This window comes from Macrotis lagotis, unplaced genomic scaffold (assembly GCF_037893015.1).
Source record: "Macrotis lagotis isolate mMagLag1 unplaced genomic scaffold, bilby.v1.9.chrom.fasta BILBYCTG019, whole genome shotgun sequence".
Taxonomy (NCBI): Eukaryota; Metazoa; Chordata; class Mammalia; order Peramelemorphia; family Peramelidae; genus Macrotis; species Macrotis lagotis.
In genome coordinates this window covers 262,756-273,987 of record NW_027421926.1, presented here as the reverse complement: position 1 = coordinate 273,987, position 11,232 = coordinate 262,756, and the positions used below count along the sequence as shown (strand labels likewise).

Here is an 11,232-nt window from a genome sequence, read left to right as displayed (position 1 = left end):
AATAAGGCCTTTATAAGAGAAACTTGTTTCAATATTTTGTTCCCACAGTACTATTGCTAGCTTTATTTTCCTTCTTACTATTTCCCCAGTCCCATTTGTTCTATTCTAGCTCTCCTTTCACCTTGTCCCTCCTCAAAAGTGTATTGTATCTGACTACCCCCTTCCACAATCTTCCCTCCCTTCTGTCACCTATAATACCCCCCCCATCCCATCCCTTTCCTCTCCTATTTTCCTTTAGGGTAAGATAGATTTCTATACCAAATTGAGTATGTATGCTATTCCCTCTCTGAACCAATCCCGATGAGATTAGGGTTCACTCACCCTCCCCACCTCCCCCTTTCTTCTATTACACTGCAAAAACTTATTGCCTCTTTGATGTAAAATAACTTCTTCTACCTCTCCTTTCCCTTTATCTCAGGCAACTAGGTGGCACAGTGAATAGAGCAGAAGTCTTGGAGTCAGGAGGAGATAAAATCCAGTCTCAGACATTTGTCGCTAACTAGCTGTGTGATTTTTGGCAAGTCATGTAACGCTGATTGCCTTGCATTAAGAGCCATCTCCAGTCATCCTGATTCCATGTCTGGCCACTGGACCCAGATGACTCTAGAGGAAAAAGTGGGGCTGGTGACTTAGCACAGCACCCGTTCACTGAAATCCAATTCATGTGCTTATCATGAAATCACCTCCCTGATGTCATGGTCCTTTTTGGGAATGAAGGACATAAAACACATCATCCCTTTCTCCCAGTATATTCCTTTATCCCCCATTAACTCATTTTTAAAAAAAAATATTATACATTCAAATTCAACTCTCACCTGTGCCTTGTCTATATGTATGCTCCTTTTAACTGCCTTAATAAATGAGAAAGCTTGTATGAGGTTTAGTTTTATCTTCCCATGCAGGAATATAAACAGTTCAACATTATTAAGTCCCTTATAATTTGCCTTTCCTGTTTACTTTTTTTACAGTTTATTTGAATCTTGTATTTGAAAATCGAATTTTCTGTTCAGCTCAGGAAAGTTTGAAAGTTCCCTATTTCATTGAATGTCCATTTTATTTCCCCTGAAAGAGTATGTTCAGTTTTCCTGGGTAGTTGATTCATGGTTGAAATCCAAGCTTTTTTGCCTTCTGGAATATCATATTCCAAGTCCTACGCTCCCTTAAGGTAGAAGCTGCTAAATCTTGTGTTATACTGATTGTAGTTACATTATATTTTAATTGTTTCTTTTTGACTCCTTGCAATGTTTTCTTCTTGACTTTGGAGTTTTGAAATTTGGCAATAATATGCCTGGTGGTTTTCATTGGTATCTCTTTTAGGAGGTGATTGGTGAATTGTTCCAATATCTATTTTAGCCTCTGCTTCTAGGATATCAAAGTAATTTTCCTCAATAATTTCTTGAGAAATGACATGTAGGCTCTTTTTGTTTGGTCAGGGCTTTCAGATAGTTCAGTAATTTTAAAATGATATCTCTTGGATCTTTTTTCCAGGTCAGCTGTGTTTCCAGTCAGATAGCTCACATTTTCTCTATTTTTTCATTTTTTTGGTTTTGTTTTATTGTTTCTTGATTTCTCACAAGTCATCAGCTTCCATAAGCTCCATTCTACATTTTGATAAATTATTTTTCTATCCAGCCAGTTTATAAGACATTTTTCTCCTCATTGACCTTGTGGACTTTTTTCCATTTGACCCTAACTCAATTTTAAGATGTTATTCTCTTTTTTTTTGCTATTTTCAACAAGTTGCTGATTTAGTTTTCATGATTTCCCCACATCCGTCTCATTCCTTTTCCCTATTTTTCCTCTAACTCCCTAACTTGATTTTCAAATTGTTTTTTGAGTTCTTCCATAACTTGTGACCAATTCATTTTTCTTGGAGACTTTGAATGCAAACCTTTCACTTTGTTATCTTCTTCTGAGTGTGTATTTTGCTCCTCCTTAGGATGAAAGTAAGTGTCTACGGCTGGATTTGTTTTCTTGTTTGCTCATTTCCCCAGCCAATGACTCATTCTTAACTATTTGTTAAGGTGGGGCTCTGCTTCCAGGATGGAGGAGACCCTGTCCCAAGCTTGTGAGGGTTTTTGTAGCTGATTGCAGGTATTACCTGCCCTCCCCTGGGATGGACAAGTTCTTAATTCTTCCAAAGTTCTATGAGAGGCTTTGACAGCTCTTCTGGTCTGTGTTCTGCTCTGTGGATGACCACAAGCACTCCTTTATACTCTGAAACAAGGGGGCTGGTCGCTGTTCTGCTTCAGGAAGTAAACTGCTCTGCTGCTGTTCCTCTTCTTGAGATAAGAGTCACAGGTTGTGACCTAGATCTGAGTATGGGCAAAGCAACAGAGTCCTCCCTCAGCAATACAACAGACCCCTGAAGTCTCCCCTGATCTCCTTACTGCCTGTGGGGTAAGTACTCTGTAAGCAACTGCTTGATAGCTTTTTGCTGGGAGGCTCCCCAGGCCTCCTCTTGGTCCCCTAGGGCTGGGTCTGAGCTGAGTCCTGCACTGGACTGGCCTCCACTCCCACTCTGGTGTGACAATTTTCCTGCTGACTTTCTCCATTGTTTTTGGCAAACTCTGGGCTGAGAGATCTGGAAACTGCCACTGCTGACATGGACCCAGTGACCTGCAGTCTGTTCCTGGATGGTTGGAGTTGGTTCCCTCCAGCATGGTCTGGGCTGTTCTGTGAGACCATTCTAACCTCAATGTAAAAGACACTTCCCTCAGATCTTCCAAGTTGCCTTGGGCTGGAAAATTGTTTCACTTTGTCTTTTTGTGGGTTCTGCCACTCTAGAATTTCATTAGAATTATCACTTAAAGGTATTTAGAGTGGTTTGGGGGAGATCCCAAGGGAGTCCATACCTTTACTCTGCTATTTTGGCTCCATTTTTCTCAAGGTCTATTCTCTTCAGCTATAAATCTGAAGGCAGCTCTGTCTGTTTCAAACAACTTGTTTCCCCTGATCACATATGCAAGCTTGCAATTTAGCTTTCACAGTTGTATAGATAATGAGCTATAAAGATCATTCTAAGGAATCAAGAACTGGTCTGGTTATCCCAGAATAGAAGATAATAACCCTCCTTCTAAGCAAATCCTTATCAGTTCTTTCAATAAAACAGACCTTGTGAACAGGTCATGAACATGTTGAAATCATGTCAGTTTAGTGACCTCTTCATGCACTAATGTGTAAACTGATTGGTTGGCCTCCAACAATTCTATGTCTACCTTTTCTTTCTAAATATGATCTCAAAACGTTGGCAGGGTTGACATCTTTAATGTCATATCTTTAATAACCACCTCTAGAGTTTGGGTAAGATCCTAGAGAATTAAATCTACATAGCTAACATATTTTCTTTCAGTTTTGCTTTAATACTATCTTTTTAGGTTTTCACAGTTTAGTTCACAATATGAAGGATAAATATCTCTCATCAGATAAATATTTACTACCCCAAGTTGTCTCTGACTGAAACAACCCAATTATTTCTTTCCTGAATTCCAAAATGTGCTTGAGCCAGCACAGGTGGTGGGTAGCTTAGGTCTTAAGACACTCTGACCATGGAGATGTTTGGAAGATGTCTCTCTTTTTGGAGTTGTGATTTTACTAGCATAAATGACTTGATGGAGAAACTCTAATAATGGAATTTGGCTGGCTTGTACCATGCAGCTTAATGTCATCTCAGAGAATTTGTTTGGGCATGTAGAAAGACTTCGATTCAGGTTCTTGGACACTGTAGCCAGCTCTCTATTCATTATATTATATTTCCTCCCACATATTCTGAGCGATACATAGATAGCTTCTACTCATACAAAAAAGGAAATGGTATATTCAATTTCTTTGTTTTTCAAGTATGCAGTAAGAAAAGCTTATATTGGTATGGCATTAAAGGGAATAGAGAAAGAAGGTAGAAACCACCCTGGGCAGAACCCAGAAGCCCAGGAGACCTGCATATCCCCCCTAAAGGCTTCATTTAATGTGATGAGAGAAAGGATATGCCACTGTTTCTACTGAACGTAAGAAATTACTTTTTATTTGGGTTGAAAAAGGCAAGGAAGGGAAGGACACTTCTTGGCCCACACCTCTCCACTGGCAACACTGAGCAGCTTGGAGGCAGGTTTCTTCCACGAGCACCTGGAGGGAAAAGGGTCAGTGTTTGAAGGTGCAGTTCAGGGCTGGGATGTGGGGCAGCCTGTCAGCATGCATGGGGTCAGACTGGGCCAAACTCTTCCAGGTGATTTCCATGATCCCATATTGTGAATTGCCTCCTGGTAAAAATGTGTGTACTTGGTTCCGCCCAGGCAGGGGCAGGACCATTTTGAATTTGGATTGATCTGAGGCTTGGCAGGGTCTGCAATGTAAATGGCATAGGATGCGTTCCCTAGGTACCTCATGTTTAGCTTTGAGTGCCTTCTTATAGAATATGTCCAGTGGTGGTTGCTCTGTTTTCTGCAAGAGTTCATTTAGCAGTGTATGGATCCTGGTGTGCCTGAGATGGTATAGGTCCAGGATCTGGTTGAACTGATCCTCCCAGGAGGAATGGTCTTGCTTACAGCGCTCTTGCAGACAGACTAAGACATGGTATAGGGCCACAAAAGTTTCCCATGGAAGCATATCCTATGAAAGAACAGCAGGGCATTTCTTGGCCTGCTTCCCCAAATCCCTCTGCAGGGAACTGATCTTTCTTTTCCAAGTCCATATGTCCCTTTTCAGTTGCCGTATCAAAGGTAACTTTTGCACATTGTCAGAAGCACTCTGGGGCATATCTCTCAAGGATGGCAAAGCTGCCACTCCATTGTCCTTCAACATCATTGAAAATTGCTTTTCCCAGTTCTGGAGGGCCATAGGTTCTGAGCCTTTCATAGTGGTGGAGGGGGTAGTGGAGATCCTGGTAGCCAAAGGAGTGAGTGGGCTAGTGGCGGGGATGGTAGCTGGAACAGTGGCAGGGATGGACACCACTGACTCAGTTATGGTTTTGAGCAGAGGCTTAGTCTCCTCTCTCTTGATGGGAGGGATGACTTTCAAATGCCCTGGGCCTATGGTGATTTTCTTCTTCTCAGCCTGGGAGAGTTGGGGCCCAGTGTCAGGCAGCCTTCTCTGGGGTGAAGTGATGGCTTTCAGGGCTGCCAAGTGCAGCCATTCTCTTTGTGACTCTGAAAGAGCCTTAGCTAGCAGTTGGACCAAGTTTTGGAAGGTATTTGGGGAAAGTTGCTTCTGGTCCTGGAAATTCTGCAGAGTGACTTTCAGCCACTCCCTATCAATCTCACTAAGGTCCAGGGTATCATCAGCAAGACTGAGGTCAGCTGCCTTTAAGGGTATTCCCAGCATGATCTACTGCAGCAGTTGAAACCATTTTTCCTTGTCCTCTCTCTTTTTCTTCTCTTTTTTGAGTATATCAAAGGGGACTTTGAGTTTTCTGAGCTGGTGAAACTTCAGGGGGGACTCCTTTTCTTCCTTTATTTGACCTGTGACCTTCTCTTCCAGATTCACTGCTTCCCCAGGCTTCAAAAGCTTATCCTCAAAATGATCTAGAGAGACTTTCTTCTTGATAGTTGCCTTTAAACTGGTGACTTCCCTTGAATTGGGAATTATATCTTTAAGTTTCTTCATGGTTTCCTTGTACTTATCTTCTTCCCCCACTGGGGGAAAAAGGCTGGCTTCACAGTTTCAAACTCCATGTATTTCTTTTCAACTGTCCTGCCTTTAAGTGTCCCCAAAATTCCTTTCTTTGAGATGATTGGCCTCTTTTCCACAGTTATTTCAGTGATTTGAGTTTTGTCTTTCTCTTCTTCCTTCTTCTCTTCCTTCTCCTCTCCCTCCTCTTCTTCCTCTACTGCCTCTGGCACTTTGTCCAAGCCAGGTTCCTGGAATATGCTGGTTCCCTGCTCTTCCTTCTTAAGTTTTTGAAGCTTCATTTGAAGCCACTTCAAGCTCTTCAGCTCCTGAATCTCCTCTTTCTCCTCCTTGGTCATCTCAGCCTCTTTATACAATTTGGCTCTCTCCTTCACAGTCAACTTCTGTTCCTTCATGGCAATTTTCAACTCCCTGGAATAGATTGACATCTCCAACTGGGCCAACTTGGTCTCTTCCTTGACCAGTCTTCTATCTATGTCAGCCAGTCTTTCCCCATGATAACCCAGATGCTCCTCTCTTAGGGCCACTTCAATCTTTCAGGAGTTTCTCTGGAACTTTAGAAACTCTACTCATCTCTTCCTCTGTCAGAAAAGCCTCCATCTCCATTTTCTTGCTCTTTTCCTTAGCCAACTCTTTTTCATCCTCCAGCAATCCCCTTTCTTTCCGCAGCTGCCTCCTCCTTTGCCTGAGCTTCTGCCTCATGGCTGCCCTTTTCTCATAGTTCTTATCTTCCATCATAGCTCTCAGTTCCCTGGACAATTTACTCTCCTCCTGAAGCTTCTTCCTCTCCTCCCAGAGATTTCTCCTCTGTTCACCACCCACCTCAGGTTCCTTTGGCTTTTTCCATTTGGACCCCTCACTCAATTCTTCATGCTCAACAAGTTCACTTTCTTCCAAGATGGACAGCTTCTCTCTCTCCTTGGAGGATTCACTCACTTCCCCCATGAAAGAAGGTTCTACTCTTCCAGTCCTTTGGAGTTGCCTCTTTTCTCTCTCTATTTTCTTCTCCTCTTGAATATTCTTCTTTCTTTCCCTCAGCAAAATCCCCTCTATAAAGAGCTCCTTTTCCTCCATGGCCACTTCTTTCTCTTCCTTATCTAGTCTTTTCCTCTTTGCCCTGAGTGTCATTTTGTGAAAAAGAAAGTTTTCTTCCCTCATGAACTCTTTACCTTGGCTCAGTTCTATCTCCTTCTGCAACAACAACCTCTTCTTTTGGAGTTGCTCCTTCTTCTGCTTGATTACCTCTGCCTTTTCTGCCATGAGCTTCTTATCTTTTAGCAACAACTGGATAGCTCTCCTCGGGAATTTAAATTCCTTCACCATGGAATTAACCATTTTCTCCCTTGTTGATGGTCTCTGGTCAGGTAATAGATCTCCCTGCTTCTGAAGCATATTCAACATTTTCTCTACCAGCGTGTGTTCTTGCTCCAGGAGCATCTTCTTGTCATACATCTCCTCCTTAGATGGCCCCTCATCAGATGACCCCTTCACAAACAGCTTCTGTTCAGATGTTTTCTGTATAGGTAGTCTCTCCTCAGATAGTCGTTCTTTGAATAGTCCTTCCTCAGATGTTCCCCCTTCAAACAACTTCTGTGATGTCACCTTCTTAAGTGTTCTCTTATGTGATCTCTCCTTAAATGGTCTTTTCTTAGGCGGCCTCTCCTTAGGCAACATCTCCTCAGATGATCCCTTTTCACATAACTTTTCCTCAGATGGTCTCGCTTCAGAGAACTCTTTCCCAGATGGTCCCTCTTCAGACACCTCCTCCTCATATGTTATCTCCTTTAATGGTCTCTTCTTATGTGGCTTCTCCTTATGTGACCTCCTCTTAGGTAGCCTCTTCTAAGATGGTTCTTCAGACGATAACTCTTCCTCAGATGTCACCTCCTTAGATAGCTTCTTCTCAGGTGGCCTCTCCCTAGGTGCTCTCTCTTTAGATGGACTCTCCTTAGATGGCCTTTCCTCAGATGATCCTTCTTCAGACATCACATATTTAGTAGGTCTCTTCTTGGGTGGCTTTTCCATAGGCATCTTCTCCTTAGATGGCCTCTCCTTAGGCATCCTCTCCTTAGTTGGCTTTTCCTTGGGTAGCCTCTCCCTAGAAAGTCTCTCATCATATGGTTCCTCTTTGGACACCTCCTCCTCCGTTGGCCTCTTCTGAGGCAACTTTTCCCTAGATGGCCTCTCCTCAGATGATCTCTCTTTAGGCACTTCCTCCTCAAACATCACCTCTTTAGTAGGTCTCTTCTTGGGTGGCTTTTCCATAAGCATCTTCTCCTTAGATGGCCTCTCCATAGGCATCCTCTCCTTAGTTGGCTTTTCCCTGGTTAGCCTCTCACTAGAAAGCCTCTCATCACATGGTCCCTCTTTAGAAACCTCCTCTTCAAACATCATTTCTTTAGTTGGCCTCTTCTTAGGTGGACTCTCCTTAGGCATCCTCTCCTTAGTTGGCTTTTCCTTGGGTAGCCTCTCCCTGGATGGCCTCTCCTCAGATGATCCCTCTTTAGACACCTCCTCCTCCAACATCATCTCCTTAGTTGATCTCTTCTTGGGTAGCATTTTCTTAGGTATCCTCTCCATAGAGGACCTTTCTTCAGATGGTCCCTTTTCAGATGGTCCTTCCCCAGATGGTCCCTCTTCAGTCACCTCCTCCTCAAACATAACTTCCTTAGATGGCCTCTTCTTAGGCAGCCTCTCCTTAGATGATCTCTCCTCAGAGGGACCCTCTTCAGATGACTCTTTCTCAAAAGATACTTGCTTAGATGGCGTCTTCTTAAGCAGCGTAGTCTTAAATGGCCTCTCCTTGCTGGGCTTCTTCTCAGGTGGTCTTTCTTTAGATAGCCTCTCTTTAGGCAGCCTCTCCTCAGATGGTCTCTCTTCAGATACCTTCTCCTCAAATATCACCTCTTTAGAGAGTGTCTCAGATGTCTCCTTCTTTGACGGTCTCTCAAATGATTCCTTTACAGATGGCCCTTCCTCAGATAGTCCTTCTTCAAATATCTCCTCATCAAATGTCACCTCCTTGGATGGCATCTCCTTTGGCACCCTCTCCTCAGATGGCCCCTCTTCAGACATTTCATCCTCAATTGTCACTTCCTTAGAAGGCCTTTCCTTAGGTGGCCTCTTCTTAGATGGCCTCTCATCAGATGGTCTCTCTTCACATGGCCCTTCCTCAGATGGTTGCTCTTCAGACACCCCCTCCTCAAACATCACTTCCTTAGATGGCCTCATTTTAGGTGGCCTCTCCTTAGGCAACCACATCTTAGCTGGCCTCTCCTTATATGACTTTGCTTACAGATGGTCCCTTTTCAGATGGCTCTTGCTTCAATAGTTCCTCTTCAGATACCCCCTCTTTAAACATCACTTCCTTAGATGGCCTCTCCTTAGGTGACCTCCTCTTAGATGGCCTCTCCTGAGAAGGTTCCTCTTCAGAAGGCTCTTCCTCAAATGGTCCCTCTTCAGACATCCCCTCCTTAAGTGTTCCCTCCTTGTCTTCACTCACTTTAGGAAGCTTCTCCTTAGACAGCCTCTCCTCAGATGGTGCCTCTCTAACTGTCCCTTCCATATATGGGACCTCTTTAGACACCTCCTCCTCAATTTTCACCACTTTAAGTGGCTTCTTAGGCAATCTCTTCCTAGATAGCTTCTCCTTCAATGGCCTCTCCTCAGATGGTGCCTCTTCAGAAGACTCTTCCTCAAATAGATCCTCTTCAGGCACCCCTTCCTTAGATGGCTTCACTTTATATTCCCTCTCTTTAGGTGGCCTCTCCTTAGACCGTCTAACCTTAGGTGGTCTCTTCTTAGGCAGTCTCTCTTTAGATGTTCTGTCTTCAGATAGTGCCTCTTCAAATATCTCTTCCTTATATGGTTCCTCTTCAGACACCTCCTCCTCAAACATCACCTCCTTAGATAGTTTCTTCTTAGGCAATGTCACCTTAGATGGCCTCTCCTTAGATGGTCTCTCCTCAGATGGTGCCTCTTCAGATATCCCTTCCTCAGATATTTCCTCTTCAGACTCCCCCTCCTCAAATGTCCCCTCCTTAGACAGCCTCTCCTTAGATGACCTCTCCTTAGATGGCTTCCCCTTAAGTGGCCTCTCCTTAAGCAGTCTCTCCTTAAATGACCTGTCCCTAAATGAACTCTCTTTAGGTGGTCTCTCCTCAGATGGTTCCTCTTCAGATACCTTCTCCTCAAAACCTTCCTCTTTAGATATCTTCTCCTTAGATGGCTTCTCTTCAGGCAGCCCCACCTTCCGTGACTTCTCCTTAGATATCTCCTCCTTAAGCAGAACCTCCTTAATAGGCTTCTCTTCAGACAGTACCTCCTTAAGAGACTTCTCTTTCGGCAGCATCTCCTTAAGAGGTTTCTCCTTAGGTAGCCCCTCCTCAGCTTGCTTCTCTTCAGGCAGCTCTTCCTTAGATGATTTCTCTTTAGGTAGACCTCCCTTTTGTGGTTTCTCCTTAGGCAGCCCCCCCCCCCCCCCTTCAGAGGCTTCTCCTTAGCCAGTTTCTCCTCAGGCAGGCCTTCTTTACGCAACTTCTCCTTAGGCAGTTTCTCCTTGGGGAGCTTTTCCTTAGGTAGTTTCTCTTCAGGCATTCTCTCCTTGGGCAGCTTCTCATCAGGCAGTCCTGATTTATATGGTTTCTCTTCTGGAATCCTCTCCTTGGGCTGTTTCTTCTTGCCCTCTTCAGGTAGCCATTTCTCAGACAGTGACCCCTTCTTATGCAGTGCTTTTGCTATACTCATTTCCAGTCCCTCTTCCAAGGGACTTTTCTCTAGATGTTCTGTTTCCTCTTGAGCCTTCCTTTCCTTATGCCTTTCTAATCTTTTCTGTAGGTCCTGTAACATCCTGTCCATTTCAGTAGCCTTCTTCTCCCTAGCTAGCTCTCTCTTCTGATAGATAAGGAGCTGGTCCTCCTCAGAGGTAAGATCTTTGGAAGCCTTCTTTGCGAAATCCCTGGCCAGCCTCCTTGCTTCCCTAGCCCTCACTGCTTCCTCCCGAGCCAGCTGCAATTTATTCTTGTACTCAAACAGAGTATCCTGGAAAAGCCTCAAGGATGACATGACCTTATCCTCTGAATCCTCAGACTCATCTTTTATCTCTTTCATTTTCTCTACTCTGGCCAGTTTTGCCTTTAACATGGCCAACTTTCTCTCTTTCTTGGCTAGTTCTTTTTCCCTCCAGGCTAGTTCTTCCTTTGTCTTGGCCAGGTCCTTTTCTTCCTTGCCCAGTTTCTTCTCCTTCTTGGCCAGTCTCTTCTTTTTCTGGGATGTTATCCATTCTTGCTTCTTGATTTTATCCTCTTGTAAGCTAAGGTGTTCAATATTTGAGGAAAACACTTTCTTTTTTCTTACCGTCTGAATTTTCAACTTCTCTGACTCAATTTCAGCCTCTTCCTCCTCTTTCTCTTCCTTCTCCTTTACTTCCCCTTCATTCTCTTCCCCCTGAGAAGATGGTAGCAAAGGAAACATCGCCTGGAATAGGTCCCAGTTCGGGGATGATTTAGCCAGCTTCTCCTTGGCCACGGTCACTATCTCTTGACCCAGATTCTCAGATAAGTCTTTTTGGGAACCTGAAATTCTCATGTTCACTAGTTGGAAGATGTCATC

The 11,232-nt window shown here is 43.9% G+C and overlaps 2 protein-coding genes across 2 annotated transcripts; both read right to left on the bottom strand.

The window, feature by feature from the left end:
- Positions 1–4,030: 4,030 nt before the first annotated feature.
- LOC141504011 (uncharacterized) lies at positions 4,031–7,360 on the bottom strand. The gene has a single exon (XM_074208858.1). It carries the CDS (start codon positions 7,294–7,296, stop codon positions 6,151–6,153), a length of 1,146 nt encoding a protein of 381 aa, XP_074064959.1. The 5' UTR covers positions 7,297–7,360; the 3' UTR covers positions 4,031–6,150.
- Positions 7,361–7,377: 17 nt separating this feature from the next.
- On the bottom strand, positions 7,378–8,883 carry LOC141504010 (uncharacterized). Its single transcript, XM_074208857.1, has one exon. It carries the CDS (start codon positions 8,881–8,883, stop codon positions 7,465–7,467), a length of 1,419 nt encoding a protein of 472 aa, XP_074064958.1. The 3' UTR covers positions 7,378–7,464.
- Between the last annotated feature and the right edge of the window lie 2,349 nt (positions 8,884–11,232).